At 35.8% G+C, this 21,012-nt stretch overlaps 3 protein-coding genes and 1 non-coding gene across 6 annotated transcripts; all 4 read right to left on the bottom strand.

Moving 5' to 3' along the window:
• Nucleotides 1-512: 512 nt before the first annotated feature.
• LOC132184377 (glucose-6-phosphate isomerase, cytosolic 2B-like) lies at nucleotides 513-9,460 on the bottom strand. 2 transcript variants are annotated; one of them, XM_059597995.1, is made up of 24 exons: nucleotides 9,245-9,460; nucleotides 8,521-8,608; nucleotides 8,337-8,413; nucleotides 8,089-8,170; nucleotides 7,963-8,010; nucleotides 7,698-7,853; nucleotides 7,523-7,619; nucleotides 7,334-7,370; nucleotides 6,852-6,919; nucleotides 6,621-6,705; nucleotides 6,386-6,434; nucleotides 5,338-5,410; nucleotides 5,202-5,262; nucleotides 4,678-4,744; nucleotides 4,405-4,461; nucleotides 4,239-4,292; nucleotides 4,022-4,150; nucleotides 3,129-3,192; nucleotides 2,750-2,823; nucleotides 2,182-2,235; nucleotides 2,031-2,099; nucleotides 1,124-1,213; nucleotides 835-942; nucleotides 513-751 (listed from the first exon to the last, which is right to left on the bottom strand). In XM_059597995.1, exons 2-24 carry the CDS (start codon nucleotides 8,569-8,571, stop codon nucleotides 701-703), a joined length of 1,701 nt encoding a protein of 566 aa, XP_059453978.1. In that variant the 5' UTR covers nucleotides 8,572-8,608; nucleotides 9,245-9,460; the 3' UTR covers nucleotides 513-700. The 2 variants fall into 2 exon arrangements, with proteins under 2 accessions (XP_059453978.1, XP_059453979.1); XM_059597996.1 differs by lacking the exon at nucleotides 9,245-9,460 and adding an exon at nucleotides 9,133-9,216.
• Nucleotides 9,434-9,505, bottom strand: TRNAE-UUC (transfer RNA glutamic acid (anticodon UUC)). The gene has a single exon. It is a non-coding gene; the product is annotated as a tRNA-Glu (tRNA).
• Nucleotides 9,506-11,126: 1,621 nt separating this feature from the next.
• LOC132184379 (protein LIKE COV 3-like) lies at nucleotides 11,127-13,918 on the bottom strand. 2 transcript variants are annotated; one of them, XM_059597998.1, is made up of 7 exons: nucleotides 13,886-13,918; nucleotides 13,495-13,547; nucleotides 12,602-12,711; nucleotides 12,119-12,286; nucleotides 11,811-12,035; nucleotides 11,592-11,714; nucleotides 11,127-11,513 (listed from the first exon to the last, which is right to left on the bottom strand). In XM_059597998.1, the coding sequence occupies exons 2-6, from the start codon at nucleotides 13,503-13,505 to the stop codon at nucleotides 11,608-11,610; spliced, it is 621 nt and encodes a 206-aa protein (XP_059453981.1). In that variant the 5' UTR covers nucleotides 13,506-13,547; nucleotides 13,886-13,918; the 3' UTR covers nucleotides 11,127-11,513; nucleotides 11,592-11,607. The 2 variants fall into 2 exon arrangements, with proteins under 2 accessions (XP_059453981.1, XP_059453982.1); XM_059597999.1 differs by having other exon boundaries at nucleotides 11,127-11,464.
• Nucleotides 13,919-14,550: 632 nt separating this feature from the next.
• On the bottom strand, nucleotides 14,551-18,048 carry LOC132184378 (glucan endo-1,3-beta-D-glucosidase). Its single transcript, XM_059597997.1, has 4 exons — nucleotides 17,722-18,048; nucleotides 16,394-17,382; nucleotides 15,967-16,309; nucleotides 14,551-14,838 (listed from the first exon to the last, which is right to left on the bottom strand). The coding sequence occupies exons 1-4, from the start codon at nucleotides 17,813-17,815 to the stop codon at nucleotides 14,801-14,803; spliced, it is 1,464 nt and encodes a 487-aa protein (XP_059453980.1). The 5' UTR covers nucleotides 17,816-18,048; the 3' UTR covers nucleotides 14,551-14,800.
• Nucleotides 18,049-21,012: the final 2,964 nt, after the last annotated feature.

Below are 21,012 nucleotides of genomic sequence, written 5' to 3'. Positions count from 1 at the left end.
AAATGACATGTCACAATTCTATGAAATTTATTTATTATTTTGAAAATTTTGGAGATTGTGACACAATTTAGAGAGTAAATTTTGGAGAATTTTTGGAAAGTGTTGCATTCTCAACTGTACTCTTTAAATTATTGTCATTTGCATCATTTGTATGGCAATGAGAAATTGCCATCCAGAATCCATATCCATCCATCCATGCATTTGTGTGCGTGCAGGGTGCACAATATGAAAAATTTGCACACGCCAAGAAGGGCGAATTAGGAGCATGAAGATACTGAAAAGCTTCTCAATCTGAATTGACCATATTCATCACACAACTCATCTACCAGAACATTGAAATCCAAATATAAGGTTTATTGGGGCCTTTAAGGGCAATCCCATCTTTCAAGTAGTCTCATCTTAATAACCACTCAGAAAAAGCCTCATCTTCATAATTAAAAGTGGATATTAACCCATTTTTCGAACTTGAGACACCAAGGAGCAGTTTAAACAGAGCAAAGACGTTGTAAAAAACATGTGCATAACATTAGCAAACTCGCATGAAAACATTAACAAAATTGCATGGATTGGTACCAATTATTATGCTGATATCATCAGCTCATCTTACTTTGAAGTTGACAATAAGTTAAAAAGTGAATATCCACAAGTATGAGGTTGATACCATGAGGTCTCCTCACTTGAAAAGCCAAATGTTAAGCAATTATATCCTTGGTAGAAGGGTAGGAGGATCAGAAGGGATATCTGCAGTAGCCTGCAAATAGGAAAGACTTTAGTTACAGTGCCAGATATACAACAAAACCCGTCTAAAAACTGTAGGATGATGATTTTCTATACCTTTAAATATCTAGTTAACAATGTTGTAGTACTAAAGTTAAAGCCCTCCACTGGTTCCCCTTTTGTGCGAGACGCATGTAGTTGCTTTCTGACTTGAGTAGCCAGTGACTGCATTCACGAATATGGCCCGGATATGATAAGGAATGTGGAAAATTTGGTAAAATTTGTATTGCTAAAAAAATGGCAGTAAAGGCTACTATCAGAAACAAAGAACAAATTATTTTATCTTACAACAGCAAGCTTGTGTGGTAAGGGAACAATATGATAAGGTTTCTTAGGTAATACGTACCTTCCCTAACTCCACTCCCCACTGGTCGAAAGAATTGATACCCCATACAAAACCTTCCACAGCAATTCTGTGTTCATAGATGGCCAACAACTGCAGAACACAGGCAAGAAATTGTAGTATTAGCCCAAAGAAGCAGTTTACATTTACCACCTCGCAAGAAAACAAAAAGTACTATTTCATCCATCTAACAAAATTAAATTAATTAATACATTTAATTAAAAAATGCTTTAAGTTATGAATTATATGATTACATCTCCAATCACTTTTTGCATGCAAGACATGTACATAAGTATATGAGACCATGCACAGAATTTTCAGGATATAACCAATCCATTCTCTAAGAAATTAATAATGCCATAAAACATGTGCATACTCTATTTACACTGGGGCATCTCTACTCACCGTGGAACAGACGTAGCACAATGTTCAACCAAATACTGTAAAACAATGAATTGTAACTAAAATAATAGCATGTAGGCAATGCACTCATATATGAAAATGCAAATTCGTTTTCCAACAAATAGAGGTTAGTAGTAATATTTTGGATGCAAAAGCAGTTATCAAGGGGGCTGTGATCCAATTATGCAAATGAGTTTCTATAGGCTCAACAAAAAACCAATCCATGAAATGTTCTACAACCACAGTGAGAGATATAAGTAGACAGTTTCTATGCTTGGTATGACGGTTGCATATCCACTATGATCAAAGAAGTTCATTCATACGCAAATTTCCATTTGTAGAAATTCAAGCATTTAATTATGCACAAAATCTCATTTGACCATCTAACTTCACATGTGACACTCCGATGCAGAGAAAGCATCAGAAGTTTCCTATCTCCTTCAGTAATTTGAACAATCACGCATGAAATGTTCATTGAAGAATTAAGAAAAAGTAAAAAATCTCAAACCTGTCCAATATTGTAAGCATTTAATGATGGAAGCAGAAGGCTGAGAGAAGGTCTATTGCCAGAGAAGGTCTGTGAAATATGAACCAATAGTTAGGAGTATTCATTTATCAGTTAGTCATGAAGATTAGTACAGAAGCATAAAGAAACTCACTTTATGAGGAATAAGATGCGGCGGAACATTCTCTTTATGCAACTGCTCTGGGGTCTACATGGAAACACTATTTAATTAGATAGTTGTATTTATAAGCAGATGCTTCATCATAAGTCGGATGGAATTGCATGTCCCAGCAGTATGAGAAATTGCCATGATTTATTTGCTATTCATTTTTATTATTATATATTTTTGGACAAAGGACGGACATACATGAGAGAGAGAGAGAGAGAGAGAGAGAGAGAGAGGATAAGACATAACAAATTCAAAAATATATACAAAAACATTTTAAACCTGATAATGCAAATATATAATTTCAAAAATATATACAAAAAACATTTTAAACCTGATAATGCAAATTTATAATTTATAGATCATAAAAAAGACGGCTGTACAAGCTTGCAAACTTAATTTACAGAAAAAACAAAACAACATTTTTTCTCCTATTTCCTTTTGGTTGATTGGGGGATGGGGTGGTAGACAATAGTTAAGAACACTTCATTCTCTGGAATACTTTTAAATGATACATTAAAAGAACATCCCTGACAGGAGAGCGCATAAAACTTACCTTCCCATACGCAAGGGCATCAGGCTGTGCAAAAAAGTTTGACATGAGCTCGTCGTGGTTACTCACCACCTCGCCTAAAATAAAATGAATCCAATATCACATACCGAAAATCAATGCATGACAATATGAATTCAAGGAGTAGTGCTAAACATCACATCGGTATGAGTGAACAGTACTCACACTGGGTGGTGTGGCACCTAGGATTTAAACTTTTTTAATGTTTTTAATTTTTTTTTCTTTTTTTTTTTTTGAAATCCTAGGTGACACACCACCCATAGTGAGTACTGCTCACTCACACCGGTGTGGTGTGTAGCACTACTCTCAAACAAGCTATAAAAAAAAAAAAAAAAAATGATCCAACAAGATTGGTGTTAGATACCTTTAAGGTAAACAGGTTGCTGGCTCCTCACAATACCAATAAAATCACAAGGAATAACACGTCCCTGGAAGTTCCAAAAAAATCATTTAACAAATTTTGTAGGCTAAAGACAACGTAATTTGTAGTAAAGCTCAGTTATGTGAGACTCAGGAAATAAAAAATAGAGTCCAATATCACTCACATATGAGAAAAGTTAAATTCAAATCTCTAATACATTCTGGTTCATTGTGTGACATTGTGTGAAAACAAGTGTGCAGTTAGATTAATACAGGTAGTACTCACATCTTTAAAAAATAAATCATAAAAATAGGCAAGGATATTGAAATCTAATCTAGACAGCCATAACTAAGGCTGTCCAACGCATCTTTTTTTTCCCCTCTTTTTTGCACAATATCAAGTTATCGTCACATTTACATAGGGGGGCCTTTTTGTGCCTTCCTAATCCATCAGTGCCATATTTGAACAGAAATTGGCAACTTCGGCAGGGAACAATATCAAATAATTAAAACTGCGCTTGTTTTTTCCTCATATTTATTTATCAATTTATGCATATTAAAAAACATGTTTCCTATCAGATCTAGTATTTCCCACAAATCAACCAAGAATCCACAGGACATCATCATAATCATCTCAGTCACAAAAAAGTTATTTGTGTAGGAATGAAGTAGATAAAATGATAAGCTTAGATCACTTGGAATTTAACCACTTTGCACTGGCCTTCAACGTGTAATCCCTCTATACTTAAAAATAATTTCATAAGAGGAATAGAATATAAAAAATTCAAGGATTTAATTAATTAATTAATTTATTTATTTTTATAAGTATTCAAGGATTTGATGTAAATGATAATAACATGATTTTACCATCATTTTAAAAAGAAATGCCTAGATCACCTGGTGAATTAGCTGGTAAAAGCTGTGCTGACCATTTGTTCCTGGCTCACCAAAGTCAATTTCACCAGCCTCAAAAGGTAGTGGCACACCATCAATTGATACACCCTTGCCATTACTTTCCATGCTAACCTGAATTGCTTAAACTAGAAATGTATAAGAACATTTGAAGAGCAGCTCCCACAAATAATATGCAAGCAGAATCCTGTCAAATACCTGCCTGTTGAATGTGTGGGGCAAACTTCTCAAGGGCTTGGGAATAAGGTAAAATGGCCTGGAGGAATACCAAAATTCTCAATGTTACCCAACAGCTAAGAAAGAGAACATAGAAAATGCTTATAAGTGGGAGTTGAAAATAAAGTCTAGGGCAGATGGTTAGTACTTACTCTTGCAGGATGTCCAAGAAATGAAACATTCCAAATGCTCAGCAAACCTAAAAGCACCTGAAGCACCAACACAATGTTATTGAACATGTCATCACTAATCCAATAGTGCAATATTGAATATAGCTTTTGGAAGGTCATCAGGATAATCTACTCCCCTCAAAAAGAGAAAAATTCGTAAATGCAGTGCACCCCAATAGATCTATCCTACGCTATATCCAGTGGGTGAGACAGGAGTATAACAGTACTTAAAATCTGCAATATTAGGGCACTTACAGGTATATTTTCCTCATATGGTGCGTTGAAGAAATGTTGATCAATATATGAGGCTCCCATTAAGAACCTTTAATTAAGAAAATATAATTTAAATCAAGTAAATGACAAAATTATGTCAAATCTTTCTAAGATAAATGTCAGAGCATTTCAAAGGTATAAATCATTGGGAATCAAAGCAAGCAGCAAATTTTAGCAACTAAAATGTGAAAAAAGTAATAAATTAACTTGTATAGTCTATAGAAAGCACAAGAAGTTCCAATTCATGATAAATAAAATGCATGAACAAAGAAACAAAATCTTATCAAATATTTTATAAAACAGCAGTAGGCATTTCACATTAGTTAGTACTCTTTAATAGGTTCTTTTGTTTGAGGAAAATACATGCCACTTCAAATGTTACAAAAAGAATGTAGGATAAGATTTTGCTTCTTTGTGACATATATTTCTTTATGTCACAAAATTAAGAAGTGCTTCCTATTGATGAAGTGCTTGCAAAAAATTTAAAGAAATTATAAGTTACGTACTGCTCAACAACTGAGAACCCGTATTGGAGAGATAATGGCAACACTCCAACAGCACTGCAAACTGCAGCAGCAATTAAATTACCAATTGACCAATAGATTAGCCATAAATGCCTCCAAGGAAAGGCAAATAACTTACCACTATAGCGGCCACCAACCCAGTCCCAGAATGCAAACGCATTATTAGGATCAATGCCAAACTTCTCCACAAGCTGCATGAGAATCAAACAAAAATTAAGATGAGGTCAGCTATATTTATGGATTTTACAAAATCACATGCCTAGGGAGAACAAAAGAAAATTTTAGCCACATCCATAAGAAATGCTAAAAGGGAGGAAAATACATTGGCCAATCTCAATACGTTTGCTAAACATTTGATTTCATTCAGTTATCATGGCAGATCTTTAAAAAATTGTAAATTTTCAGACTGAATTGGTTTTCTAATTGTTGTAGGGCCTGTCTGAGCCATCCTCAATAAAGGTATGTGAATGTCCACCATTTACTAACCCATGAATCTATACATATACTTATAGGCACACGCACACGCATGCACATGCACACACACACACTGTGCGCGCGCACACACACACAACACACGCGCACACGCTCGCGCGCACACACAAGTAAAGAAAAGCTGTAAAATAGGGGACTTCACAAAGGGGGTTCTTTTGCAGAATATATGTTTAGCATGACCAACGGAAAACAGATCATGCTAAACATACATTTTGCAAAAGAACCCCCTTTGTGAAGTCCCCTATTTTACAGCTTTATTTTACAAGTGTGTGTGGGTGTGCGTACATGTGTGGGTGCGTGTGAGTGTACGTGTGTGCCTATAAGTATATGTATAGATTCATGGGTCAGTAAATGGTGGACATTCACATACCTTTATTGAGGATGGCTCGGACAGGCCCCACAACACGCCCACCCACCCACACACATGCACCGCCCGCCCACACACGCGCGCACACATAAATATACAAGTAAGGTAAAGCTGTAAAATAAGGGACTTCACACACACACATACAAGTGAAGTAAAGCTGTAAAATAGGGGACTTCATAAAGGGGGTTCTTTTGCAGAATATATGTTTAGCATGACCAATGGAAAACAGACAGTAACAAATATATAAAGATTGTGGTGAAGCAGATGCTTAATCACTCAAACAAGAGATGCAAGGATATGATAATACCGTAAGGTTAGTACTAACTGCCACCATATGCTTTGCAACTGCAGAAGGCCTGAAAAGAAAACATTTTCAATCATGTACCAGTCTCAAATTCATTCTTAAGCTTTCTTTTTGAATTATTTCCAGTATCTTCCAAGTTCCATACTAATTCACATATATTATCAAATCTGGAACTTCAGAATCCCAAAACAACCACTACACCCATATCCTTGAAGTACTACTATCATAGATCACTAACCCAAGAGCAGCTGAAATCCATTCCCTAAGAGTTCGAGCATTCAACATAGTTTCAGCTGTTGTAAAAGTCTTTGAAACCACCACAACTGCATATATCAAAAGAAAAATAAAAGAGCCTAGGTTACACATAAATAGTGAAACATAGTGATGTTAATGAGAACCCAAATAGAGCTTAGGTTACTCTTAAATAGAATTACTTAGGTAGATAAATAAACCAAATATTTTCATTTACCAAGGGTAGTTTCAGGGTTTAATCCCGTGATATTTCTAGCAACATCAATAGGATCAACATTTGCAAGACTGTAGGCAGATGAAAATAGAAGGTTAGCTTTATAATAGAAATAAAATAGTTCAACATTATAGCATTTAACTATTCTACATTGAATTCATAATCATAAACCAAAGCAAAACACCCCTCAAACCTACCATCACAACAAACACACAGACACACGTCACGTTTTGCTTAAGTGGAAGAACAAAATTCACCATTTTCATTCGTAAGTCCTATGAAATACTTTTAAAATCCCTAGCAAGCACATGCACAATTTCACTATAATCAGCCTTCTCAGACAACACTAGAAATATCACTCTCTCTCTCTCTCTCACACACACACACACACACACACAAAACTAAGGCCTTTAAAAGAAGATTCATACGACCAGAATTTTTGTTCTTCATTACTCATGATATTATAGTGAAACATGAATACTTACAAACGAAGCTGGCGTCCCCTTGCAGATTCGATAGCCCCTGGATCCGTAAGATGCAAACACTAAACCATGAACATGTTGACTGTACAACAAGCTTTTTAAAGATTTCACAAGGAAAAGAACAAAACTATCTTCAAAAAGATAAGACTGCATAATGGTGGTGCAGATTTATAAAGGAATACGACGTCCAACCTGTTTGAAGAGCAGTGTGCACAAATAGAGGACCTAAGAAGCTGCCACCAATACCAATAGCAACGACATCCTTAAGTGCTTTTCCTGTTGCTCCGACCTACCACAATTTCCCTCTTACTCAACAATTCACACATTTCATGTCCAAATTAGATACTAAATAACAGCAGTAGATTACCCAAGAACCATTGCGGACCCTCTCAGAAAACTCCTGGATCTTGTCCAAAACTTTCCAGACCTCCGGGATCACATTCTTCCCATCACTCAGCATAACATAATCTCTTGAACCACGAAGAGCTACATGAAGTACTGACCTATTCTCTGTGCTGTTTATCTGGAGTGCCACCAAAAAAAGATGCAAAAGTAAACAATTTTTCTTTAGGCTTTGGGGGGATTTGAGGGGGAAGAAGGCAAACTTGACCAAGAAAGATAATACAACTCACATGCTCCCCACTGTACATGCGTTCGATCTTTTCTTTGAGATGTGCGGCCTACATTAAGACAAGGATAACAATGATTAAAAGACCATATAATCAATATCCCAGAAACTTAATGGCTCAGATACACACCTCTGCCAACTTGAAGAGCTTATCCATGGTTTTAAGAGTGACGCGCTGCCGTGAGTAGTCCAATAACACCTTATCGAACTCTCTATAGAGGATATACACAGTAAATTGTTATTGACAGAATTGCAATTAACTTAATTACAATAATCCAATATTCATCTCTTTACTCCATGTTTCACCCATTGCTCTTAACAATGAGATAACGATATTAACATAATCATAGCATCTAAAAGTCCAATGGAGAATCATACACTGTCATTGACTTGCATCGGTCTGCATCGCTCATCAAATCACGTAAATGAGTCTTCTTAATCTCCTCAACATGAGCCTACATAATAAAACATATCATACACAGATTTTATGATACATTCAGAATACACTTTGCCTTAGTATCGGCTTGTCCAAAAAAAAAAGCCCAAGTATCATTCCAGCTACCTTCAAGTCCTTCCAAGCCTCGGTGTCAGAGATTAGAGTGGGTGAAGCCATTTGAAATTACTATGTAAAAGCACTCCACAACCAAAACCTGTTCCAAACAGTGTTATTATAATTGAGTACATTAGGAACAGATCGGTGACAAAGAAAGCTGTGGAAGAAAAGGAGTTATATAGACCATGCAATCCCACAAGGATTAAAGGAGTCCTTATCTTCATAATTCATCGTTTTTCTTTGTCCAAAACAATCTCAAGGCAATTCCACAGTTATTTCTTGAATCAAATTTTGTATATTCATCATATACTTGTCACAAGATCATCCCTTATAGGTGGACCAAATCTCATTACCTCCTTTTGATTGTTGCAAAGGCTGCCAATAGCAATCTATTTCGTTTAGAAAAAAAAAAAAAGAACTCCTTTATGACACAGTGAGGTATACTGTTCAGTAGGGCGGCAAATCTGATTTAGTCAAACTCCGATAAACAAAATCGTTGAAATCAACGATATGAACTCAGCAAAAAATAAAATCAATTCAATAAAAATCATTGCAGCTGATGATTACAAGTACAAGACAATTATACAATAATTAAACTTGGTTCAAAGAAAAACTGATTACCGATTTTGATGGTGGAGAACGAATAAAAGCAAGAAGCAATAAATCGAATCGGAGCAACGACAAGAAAAGCTGAAAAAGAATTGGAATTGGGAAGTGAGAGAGAGAGCGTTACCTGAGGGAGAGTTGCGCTTAGTTTATACGGTGGAAGTTGACACTCGTAGCGAGAATAGGAGAGGATGTGGGGTATGGTAGGGTATATCCTTGTGATCCTGATGAGATGCTCAGGCTCGAGGTTGTATCTAATCGAACGTCGCCATTCAAAACACTTTTCCCGTTTGCTTTTCAAAAATGGAAAAGGACATTCCGTTGCCGGGAATCGAACCCGGGTCTCCTGGGTGAAAGCCAGATATCCTAACCGCTGGACGACAACGGAATTCTTGTTCAATTGTGACTAAAAAATAAAATTTATAATATCAAATTAAAGAGATAAATCATAGTTTCTGACATTGTGTCACAGAAGTCAAGTGAAGGTGTTGGACTTGTTGGTATGTTATGAGGTGTTTGCACAAGTATGAATCAATAAAGGATGCTGAAAAATTATAATCAACAAATTTTTTGTTGTGAGGCTCGAGTTGAACTTACCCCAAATGAATAATCCTGTTACGTGCTTCCAAATAAGCATGAAACATAACTCTAATCCAAAGCATGACATGATTAGTAATAATACAAACATTTTCTTAGCCATATGCTGGAATTTCCTTTTTGTATTTAAAAACAACCCCCCCTCCCCCTCCCCCAAAAAAAAAAAAAAAATCCCCTTCTCCAATGATTCAAAGTGGCGGATGCATTGACACAATGCATGGTAGAATGTCATTTTTTTTCCCTCAAGGAAAAATAATAATAATAATAATAATTTCCTGTTATCCAATGATTTGATTTGTAGGGACTAGGGAAGGGAGTGAAGCATGGGTCCCCGTGATTATTATCAAAAGAGTATATTTATACACTTAATTACAATAGATCATGTAACCTATCTAACTATAGTTTAAATTCAAACATTCAAACAAACAATATCTAGCAACTGCAGTGTATCAAATAAACTTGGTTGTTGAGATAGTGTTGGAGGTTGATGATGTGGCTGTTAACAGTGTCATGCTTCCTGGAATTTTCGTTATTTTTTTTTGTCACATTAGATATTTGCAGAACAACATCATTTTTTTAAAGAAAAAAAAGGACATTCCGGAATATCTTGTTTGCCAATCAACAAAATACGTTCTTGATGAGGTGGATGGTACTGTGGTATTGGTAAAGGAAAATGTAAAGGTAACAACATAAATTTAATTTATGGCCAATTTCTCTCCTACGTGTCATTTAAAAAAATAAAAAATAAAAAAATTGATAGAGAGGATTTTGGGAAAAAAGACAATTTGTTTGGTTTAAAATTCAATTTTCTTTTACACATAGGAGAGAAGTTGGCCATGAGTTGGATTTGTGTCGTGTTCGTATCAAACCTCATTGGTAAAATGAAGTTATGAATGTTAATTTGTGTTTGTGTGTCGGGTTTAGATTACGTCGAACTAAATCCTAAATGAAGTATCAATTCATGAGAAATGATAGAGATATAACTTTAGCCCAATTTTTATCTTATGTGGTCATTTTAAAAAAAAAAAATTAAAAATAAATAAAATTATGAAGTAATAACATCCTATGTGGGTTTTTTTTTTTTTTTTTTTAATGGTCATTATTCAGAAGAAAAATATCATTTTTTTTTAAAAAAAAAAAAATACCAAATAAAAAATGACCACATATGATATTATTACTTCAGAATTTTTTTGTTTTGTTTTTTTTTTTTAAATGACCACATAAAAAAAAAAATTAAAAAAAAAAAAAGTTGAGCTGAAATTGTGTTTCTATCATTCCTCTTAATTCATTGAGTCCTAAAGTGAAGTTCAGGTTCAATGACAGTCATTCAAAGACAACGGGCTTATACTGCAATTTTCAATCGTGTAGGAGAATAATTTTTTTTTCAAATGTAAACGGTTACGTGCCTTTAAGGTGCTTATAATTATAAAAATACATTGACATGGGCCGTTCACCCAATCTTTGCATTAAATACCACAAATAAGCTGCTTGGAGAAATACACTCTCTTTCATAAAGAAGACAGAAGGGGACGCTTTAAACTGAGATAATTCCCACCATAAACAAATAGAAAAAAGAACGGCCATAGTTGTGCCTGTACATGTGTCATTCTAGAGGTTCTTGATTCTTCACTTCACTTGGGATTTCTCCACTGGTCACCTCAGTGCATGAACTGCCATCACATTCTCTGAACAAGTGTCTAGCAACTTTCAAGCCTCAACACTTTCTCGGAAAAAACTTGTTTGGCTAGCGCTGTTGTGTTCCAGCTCTCATCAATTAGTCTAAGGACAGAATCATAATTCTGATTACTCAGAAAAAGAACAAAGTTAAAAAGAAAAAAAGAAGAAAAAGGAATATGAAAATTGAAATCTATTCCCACCATTCATAGTCCATTGTTATACTTTCACTGGTCCATAGTCGCCAATCCTTGCTGCTGGACTGGGCCGGGCATCAGCTGTACTCAGTATTTGAGGTACTGACATGCCTCCGGAGATGACAATTTCTGCACCTCCCATGACAATCAAACCCGTTTTAGTTAAACATTCATATCAGAAAAACAAAAAAAAAAGGGGGTCGATTTCTATGTTTAAAATCATACCAATTCCTTCTCGAACTGACAGACTGGGCCTAATTATGTCATTGGAATTAATGAGAAAAATATCTCCTAGATAAAGGTGGTTGGTGGGCACATAAACACAGCAGAGTTCTTCATCGCCCATGCTTCTCTGAAGAACAACTGTAGACGTGATGAATCCAAACGCATATTCTCCAACACGAGGGTGCCTTATGATAGCTACTTCCTTAAAGGCATTAGAGGTCTGATCTGTAAGGTAATGCCCAGATGAGTGAGTATGAGCTTCGAAACCCAAATGCCAAGAGCGTAAATATATTGATATGTATATTTACCAGGCGATATTGCAGCACTTATTTGCTTAGAGGCAGCATAGATGTAGCTTACGAGTGGCATTTTCTTAATGAACCATTCCCCAAGAGTAAGAACAGAAGCACCCAACCACGATGACATGAAAATACCAATTAAGAATATGAAAGTGATGGAGGTCACGAATCCAAGACCTGCAGGTTATCTAAATTATGCACATGTTGAAAACTAAAATAATAGCACATGGCATGAAATGTTCAATTCAATTGACTTGGTTAAGCAAGCACTCCCTGTAAAAAGAGTTAAACTCTGTTTCCCAACATCTCAGTAAAGATTGAAGTATATTTGCATTCCTCAGATGAATTAGCATCGACTTTAAAGTCGTATCCTGACTATTTGATGTAATAGAACCCAATCAAATTGATCTTAACAAGTTATAACCATAAAAAGTTCAAGTCGTCCCAATCCTCAAAAAACTGCTAAAACACAGAATAAGTAAATTTACTCACCAAAAATATTGATCCCTAGATGATTATAGATCGGGGAGAAGAAACCATCCACAAAATGAACGAAACCCCAAGTGATGTAGAATGTAATGGCTATCGGAAGAAGAATGACACTGCAAACAATATAAGATTTTCATGGAACATATCCAAAAGATTTTCATGTTACATACTTCATTGTTTATTTATGTTCAAGCTCAATTTAGATAATATCATAGCAATTAAACAATGACCTCCAAACTTAAGTATTGAGAAAGCAATGACTCTATAATCATGGTGACAAAAGCTCATTTCGTTTTTGGTTATAATACCTTTGTTTTGCAACGGGTCTATTATATACCAAGAACAGCAAAGATGGGTTTCTTAGTGCACACTTGGTCTACTGGTTTGAAAAAATTGTGATTTAAAACGCACTAAATGAAAACACGATTTATAGAAATGCAGTTAAATGTCCAAAAAACCTGTAAAAGAGTGTTGCTTTTGCGATTTTAAAAACCACCTCTTATTTACAATTTGAAAATGTTGATTTCCGTTTTTTCAAAAACACTCTTAAACATAACACTTTCAGTAATTTTGTTTAAAAACGCATTTTGACATGAGAAATCACGGGACCAATCACACTCTTATACTTGTGCTTTCCTCAACAGGAAAGTGCAGATCTACTGCCGTATGGTGGAAGTGTGTTTCGTTTCAATAACCATTCATTGGCAGAAGTGCCATATTGGCTTAGGAATTTGACAAAATAGTACCACCATTTAGTTACAAAGTACATACAACTGGGGAAGTATTATTAAAACTTGTGGACCTATCCAATAAATACTACACCAAATGCCCCGAAAGGCCAAACCCCCAAAACTTGATGCAAAGATCATCCAAAAGAATTAACATAAGGAGCTTACCATCCGCTCATAAACTTCTTGGAGGCCCAGCTGCGGATGACTTTAGAAAATGCCTACACAGCAAACAAACAATAATTTGTTTATATAATTGTCAAGGAGTCGTCAGCAATGGCACATGCTCCATATATTGGAGTTTCACGCATGATAGAATCTCACATATAACATATCGTTGGGTTATCGTAACGATTGTCACATATTGTTGATCAAATGTAAATTCCACACGAACAATAATCCAAAAGGCCCAAAACTCTATACGATATACATGTACCTCTTTCAATCAGTAGATCCATACGTGATAATACAAAATTGAGACAAAAGAAACTGAAATTGCGGAGGAATTACTAGTTTTTTCACAGAACAGAAGCTAATAAAAGAGAGATTGAAACGAGACCTCTCTGCCGGAGTGATGATGCGAGGAGGCAACCGCCGGAGAGGACGAAGGGGACGAAGATTTGGAGCCTCCATTTTCGATAATTCCCGCTACGGGAATCAGGAGCTCCAGATCTCTCACCCTCTCCCTCTCCCTCTCCCTCTCTCTTTCCCTCTCCCTCTCCCACTCCCTCTCCTTCTCTCTCTCTCTCGTCGTCGTCGTCGCCATTTTCCTTCTTTCTCTTCGTAGATTCGTTTTCTGGGCTTTTCGCCTTCTCTCTTTCGCGCGCACGCAAGAATATGGAAGAACCGTGTGATCAAGTTGGGTCAGGATGCTCGGAAGCTCGTAACGGAAACTCAATCTAGCCAATTAGAAAAGAGCTTGGCACTTAAAAAAAAAAAAAAAAAAAAAAAAAAGAGCTTGGCGAGGATTTTATTTCGGGGGGAAAAAATTACTAAATTATAGCTATAAATTTATAATCATCATCAAACGACGACGTACCAGCAAAATGAAAGTCGTGACGACAATTATTTGTCACTCTTAAATACATAATCATCACGTGAGTAAGAAAGAAAATGAAAGGATGGCAAGAAAATGTTGTTAATTTGCAATTCTTTTTAACTTGTTAATTAATTTTCGTCATGTAAATTGCTATGTAACGGTCCATATTTAGTAATTAAAAATAATAAATATAATGTGATCCATTCACACTAATTTATAAAGGATTTATAGTAAAATCTTTAATTCACAAAGAAGAATTCAAGGAAATACAAGCCTATTACCAAACACGAGCACTATTAAACATTTACATTTAGAGAACGTTTCCTAGTTTAAATATATAAACATTCCTTCACAACCATTAATACTCATACAAATTCCCTCTTTATTTTAAGTGAGAATCCTTTATTCGTTTGATAACATAGAAAGTCTCATTTCTCAGGTACTCTCGCCCGGATAAACGCAGTTGTTATAGCCTGCAAAAGAGATATTAATCATAAGTATACAAAAATAAAATAAAAAATAATAATTTCAAAACGTAGTTAAACGTTATGTAAAATTACGAATGGTGCATTTTGTAAAACACATCTCCTTATAGGTAAAACAAAGTAGTTTACACATTTTTAATTATTCATTTTTTTCTAAATGCACTCTTAGGTGAAAGATTTTTTGCAATTTTATTTAAAAAATTCCAAATAGCAGGCCAACCCCATTCTAGAGCATTCATAACAGACTCCCTTATCCTAAGTTTAGAGAATATGTCTAAAAAATCGTAAAAAACGTCCTACAACAGACCCTTAAATGAACTCTAAACATTAAGATTGCTACAATGAAACTCAAAACATTGGGTTCCACTATTGCAATCTTTATAATTATTAAAATAAATAAAAAATAATTCTCTCCTCACTTCTCTCATTAGTCATGTCTCACAATTCTCTTTCATCTCTCTTCTCATATATATAATATAATTAAAAAAAATAAATATTTTAATAAGGAAAATGCTAGGTGTTCTTCTAGTGTTCTCCTGGTGTTTTCCCACTGTGATGTGACTTTTAAAATTATCATTGAATTTGAGATTATTATTATTGACTTTTAATTTATTAGTGATTTTAAAAACTACATCACAATTGAGAGGATACTAAGAGAACACTAGAAAAATACCTAACATTTTTCTTTTAATAATATAGGGTTGAAGTGTATTTTGACATAGAGAAATAAAAAATAGTTTAAATCTTTAAATATAAGAAAAATAACAAGAAAACGGCTGAAAATGCTCTAGAGACAATAGAAGTTTGCTCATAACGGTCACATTCTTCTAGAGAAATAGCTACCATAATAAAATAAAATTTACAAATTTTGAACATCGAGTATGATGACGATAGGAGGAAAGTGGCAGATGGGAAGTACAGAAAATCAATATAAAACACTTGTATGCATGAACTAGCAGCTTAAAAACATTATAGAATTAATGTCACCTAATATTCTGTGCCAAATTAATACAATAGATATTGAGGCAATCAAGAAAAATCCGTTTATCTTTTGTTTTGACAAGGGCAAATTATCAAGCTCAAACAAAACTAGAATAAAAAGATTAGAGAACATACTGGGGTTGTTGGATGAGAGTGTGGCCGTTTGTGAGAAATCACAATTCCATGGATTCCGGCCAGCAGTTTGGTAGAGGAGATTCATGGCATAAGTAGCATGAGATGGTATCGTGTTAGGTTCAAAGCAAGCCCCGCCTGGTTGGATTGGACTACAGTCGATTCCGGGCTGTCCGCAAGCATAATCCAAGTTCGTCTGCAATTGGGCATCTGATACGCCCGCCTTTGGCACGCACCATGCTCCTCCTTTTTTCGGCTTTGGTGAAGAAGGAGTAACCGGAGTAGGTGACGGAGTAACCGGAGTTGGTGAAGGAGTAACTGGAGTTGATTTTGGCGTAGATGGAGTCTTCAACAAGCAAAAGAAAAGGATTTCAAAAATTCGGCAGCCTAATTTCAAAATGTTAAGAATTTATGCATTGCATTCTCTCACCTGGCTATTCTTGGAGAGCCCAACATCATAGGTCATGGTTAGATCAGGCTTGAAGAGCCCGAAGGCTCGCTCAGAAGCAAGTCCAGGTTTCAAGTCCTCATCGTACAGGGCAAACAGATACGTGTCCACCGACGTTCCCGGCATCAATGGGGTCCCAACCTTCGACCTCAGATGCGCAATCAAGTTACCGTTATAAGCCTTAGCATTCTCAACGCTCGCCCCCGCCTCGTTAGTGTCTCCTTTGTACGGCCAACCAGTCTCCGCCACTACAATCTCGACGCCCTTGAAGCCCATGGAATTCAACGCGGATCGAACCGCATCGACCTGGGCGTCAAACATGTTTGTGTATTTGATCTTTGTGTTTGAGTCGAACCGCCCCGAGTTTGGCTGGAAAAGACAAAAGGCCAAAGTCTCCGGCCTCGTGTCGCCCCTGTATGCGAAGTACGGGTACGGATTGATCGTGAAAGGCGACCCGGTGGCATTGTTGAACGCCAAGAGCCCCTTCATCAGGTCGCCTAAACTTGGGTCGAAGCTTCCGGAAGACGGAGGCTCCGACTGCTTGAGCACCGCCATGGAGTGGACCGTCGAGACCTTGATCTTCCCGCCCAAGGACGCGCCGTTGAGGGCGTTCTGTAGGTTCTGCATCGCCGGCAGGAGCTGTTCCATGAGACCCCGGTCGCCGAAGGTCATGACCTCGTTGCCGACAGTGATGAGGATGATCTTGCTCGCAGGGTAGAAGGGGATCACGTTGGAGTTGATCCAGTTCTTGGCGAAGTTCGGGTCGGAGGCTAGCGCCGAGATGTCGCCGTTGGAGGCGCCGATGACGATTCCGATCCCTGTGTTCGCCAGGGCTTTGATTATGGCTGGGTCGGATCCGTACAGTCTGACCTTTTGTATTGAGGTGGATTGGAGAAGCTTAGCGGTGGCTGCAGGTGGCGGGAGGTTGTCGGCAACTTGCCCATAGTTCACGCCGATGAATGATTGCGAGTCTGCACAAAGAGATCACACCGTTACGGCCAAAAAAAAAAAAACAGAAATGGGTTTTTGATTGTTCTCAATATTATACTTTCTTTCTCTTTTTCATTTTTTTTTTTATTTCCTGTGATTTCTTAGCTACCAAACAGAGCGTTACTTCTTTGTTTTTCTCCTTTGGTCCTGGGAGGTCAATGTTCAAAGAAGCCGTTACGTTTAAAAAGCTTAAATTGAAGAAATTAAGTGACTGCTTAGGAGCACAGCAGGTGAAAGACAATGATCAGCCGGTCTCCTTAAACGAAGAAAATCAAGAATTCAGACAGAGACATTAAACTGAAGATAAACTATAGACTTACTGGCGACGTGTACAGCATGGAAAAGGCCAAGAAAGACGAAAACGGCAACGTAACGAAGCACCGCCATAGGTGAAGATGACTCTCTGTTTCGCATGTTTCAGAGTGTTCGGGAAGCTGGAAGCTAGTGGCCAGGAAAGAAATAGATGGAGACGCGAAAAGGAGAAGGGCAAGACCGTAAAAAGAGCTTTCGGTGGTGGCAAGAACTTCTGTAAAGTGTACGCTACGCACCTCTGCGCATCAAGATGGAGTAAGTGCGAGCTGAAAGTTCTTGCGTGATTTGAACGCGTGGCTTTGGAAGGGAACGGAGTCGAATTGGCGTTTTTGAGAATTATTGTGAGCTGAAAGTCGCTTTTTATCTCTGAGGTAGTTCCACAAATGACGTGAATGCCCATGAATTGCGACCGTTGGAATGCCCCTTTCGGATGGAAAATGGCCATGTGATTTGGATCCGGTGTATACGGTTTGTGGGATTCTATTCGGGGCAACTTGTAAGTTTTATGGTGTATTTGAAATTGCGATTTTGTAATAATAATTTATATTTTTAAAATATATTGTAAAATATAAGACGTTTTGTATTGCAATTTAAAAAAATACTTAATTTAAAATATGAAAGAAAATATGCGATTTTTATAAGTAGGCTAAGTGCTTATTTAAAAAAGCGTGAATTTAAATCAAAATCACGCTTTCGCATCACAAAATTTGATAAAAAAAATATATATATATTTTAATATGTTTTATCAAATGCCTTTACGATTTCAAAAAGTAGCGATTTAAAAATTCAATTTTTAAAATCGCACTTATTAAAACTACAATCCCAAACGAACCCTTACAAAATTGCGGACAAGTTCAAATTGTCAAGATCTTACTCATTAGGGTAGGTAAGAACTTATGTTAATGCTTAAGGTAATAAGGCCAGAATTAAGATTTTAGATGTAGGGAAGGAAATTAAAAAAATAAAAAATTATGGGGGTAAAAATTTTATTTTAAAGAATTATAATGATATTTTCCTTTCCCATTTCCCTCCTTTGAAAATAATAATAATAATAATAATAATTGTAGGGATTTTTTTTTTTTGAAAAATTGAGAAACATTTTGAGGTTAATTTGGAGGACTTTGTTTCGCTTTAAGCGTAACTTGTTTTAAATGGATTCTCATGTTACCATTTCACATCAATGTGTTTTTTTTTTTTTTAACTGACAAAAAAATTTATTCTTAATTTTTTTTTTAAGAACAAATTTTTCTTTGAACTATGTTGAAAAAATTTCCTCAAATTCAATCGATTACACATTTGTTATTGAATTATATAATTTTTATATACATTTTTACTTATGTGATAAGAAATTAATAAACAACTCCCACACGCAAAAGGAGAGACAACTCCATAAGCAAAAAGAGAGAAACAACTCCATTGGCAGAAAGGCAAAGCTACGTGGGTTTTTACTTATGTGCTAAGAAATAGCAAGGTCTATCTTTCTGGAACGTGACAAAGTTTCCAACATACAGAAGAGATTTGAGCAATATGAAAAGCAAAGAAAGAATTTCCAATTGAATGAAGCACGCTGCAAAAGGCTTCTCATATAATTGGAGAAAACATGTTACTTTAAGGAGGAACCCACAAAGGTTAGCAAACTTTAGGAAGGATGGTATAATTCATGCACAAGTAAAAGCAAGATTTCAGACAATTTCAAGCTTTCCAGTACTGGACGACGAGTAGTACTCCAAGGATAGATGCCTCACAAGAATGTTTTGAAATTGAAGTAATACTTTTAACAGAGAAGCCCTCTCATCATTTATAATTTATTGTCTTTAATTATTGTTCTTACTATATCTAGACCGATTTCAACTGTTATGGAAATTACATCCTCTATATATATATATATTGACATGTCTACACAAGGGAAGGAGAATGGGAGATTCGAACTAGTAATCTTCGTTTTATGAGGCGTGGTTCACAGCCGATTAAACTACCCCTTGAGGACCTAACCATATATATATTAGTGCTATTTATTATTTGGTAAGATGTTGATAATATGTTAGTAAAAATAGTCATTTGATCGTCACTTGTAAAAAATAAAAATAAAAAATAAAAAAGGAAAAAACAACCAAGAGCTATATCATTGTCACGTCATTCCAATTATACAACAGTCGTATCTAAATAGCATTATTCATATAGCAAAATAACTAAACTATAATCTATACTTTGGGTCTCTAATCTTATTAAGTTTTGTGTTCTTGTTGACAAATTTCAGTGTGAAAGCATGGGTGTTTGGATTGTAATTCATAGTAGTTGACTTAGAGTTGAGTATGGTTAGAAATTCGGATTAATACTCGTATTTTATAAAAAAAAAAATTAAAAAATTTGTTTATAATAACATAATCAATATTGGACTAAGTTTTTCTCGAAACTTGGTTAGAGGAAATTCCTTCTATTGAGTCTATAAAATTAACACGTGAGAATCACATGTTTTTTTAATAGAATTATCTCCGACTTTGTTAATGTTATTAAAAGAAATATGTATTTCTCACATGCTTAACGAATACATGCAGATTTTATAAACTAGATTGAAATAAATTCTAGCCGCCAAAAATATTAAATTAAAAATAAAAATAAAAATAAAGCGACCTAATGAATACTAACAACACCACCATGTGAAAGCAATGTGAACAACCAGAACTTTCCAATCATATACCACTTTTTGGTATAACATACCCACTCGTGCTTAAAACAACATAAAGAAGGCAGCAATGCCAAAACCATTACCTATACCAAAACCAACATTTGTTGTTGCATTTCTCTGTGGATTTCTTTTATATTATTTAATTTAAATAAAGGAAGTTTACAACACGAAGCAAAGATGAGTGAGAATGCATTTGCCCTTTTGGACCAAGGTGCATTCTATAGGGAGATTTCCCCGACAACGTGTTGCTGGTTGGGGTCGCTCCTTTTTGTAATGACCCATTCAATTGCCAAGCTGGAAGCAACACGCAATAGAAAATCAAGGCAGCAATATTATATTTATGAGAAATGCTTTAATGCAATAAAAAGATCGTTTTTTCTCATAAAAGTCCTAGATGGTAAGAGGTTATAAGCTCCATTCGTAGTTGTTGTGGCCCTACCCACTAATGGGCCTGTGACATTTTGCCACCAAAGACTTTTACGAGATAAATGCTTTAGTGTAATAAAAATACAATTTTTTGCCCATAAAAGTCCTAAGTGATACGAGGTTATAGGCTCCATCTGTAGTTGTTGTGGTCTCACCCACTAATGGGCCTGTGGCCTCTTGCCACCTA

This window comes from Corylus avellana, chromosome ca6, assembly GCF_901000735.1.
Source record: "Corylus avellana chromosome ca6, CavTom2PMs-1.0".
In the NCBI taxonomy this organism is placed as follows: Eukaryota; Viridiplantae; Streptophyta; class Magnoliopsida; order Fagales; family Betulaceae; genus Corylus; species Corylus avellana.
This window is presented reverse-complemented; position numbering and strand designations above follow the sequence as displayed.

Excerpts from the sequence above, each read along its gene's own strand:
- LOC132184377 (XM_059597995.1), bottom strand. The coding sequence starts at position 8,571 with ATGGCTTCACCCACTCTAATCTCTGACACCGAGGCTTGGAAGGACTTG. Across the intron at positions 7,854-7,962 it reads GCATGTACAGTGGGGAGCAT|ATAAACAGCACAGAGAATAG; the intron begins GTGAGTTGTATT and ends GTGGCACTCCAG. Across the intron at positions 943-1,123 it reads GGGGAGTGGAGTTAGGGAAG|TCACTGGCTACTCAAGTCAG; the intron begins GTACGTATTACC and ends TCGTGAATGCAG.
- LOC132184379 (XM_059597998.1), bottom strand. Across the intron at positions 12,287-12,601 it reads TCTAGGGATCAATATTTTTG|GTCTTGGATTCGTGACCTCC; the intron begins GTGAGTAAATTT and ends GATAACCTGCAG. Across the intron at positions 12,036-12,118 it reads AAGTGCTGCAATATCGCCTG|ATCAGACCTCTAATGCCTTT; the intron begins GTAAATATACAT and ends ATTACCTTACAG.
- LOC132184378 (XM_059597997.1), bottom strand. The coding sequence starts at position 17,815 with ATGCGAAACAGAGAGTCATCTTCACCTATGGCGGTGCTTCGTTACGTT. Across the intron at positions 16,310-16,393 it reads GGCTCTCCAAGAATAGCCAG|ACTCCATCTACGCCAAAATC; the intron begins GTGAGAGAATGC and ends TGCTTGTTGAAG. Across the intron at positions 14,839-15,966 it reads ACTCTCATCCAACAACCCCA|GCTATAACAACTGCGTTTAT; the intron begins GTATGTTCTCTA and ends TCTCTTTTGCAG.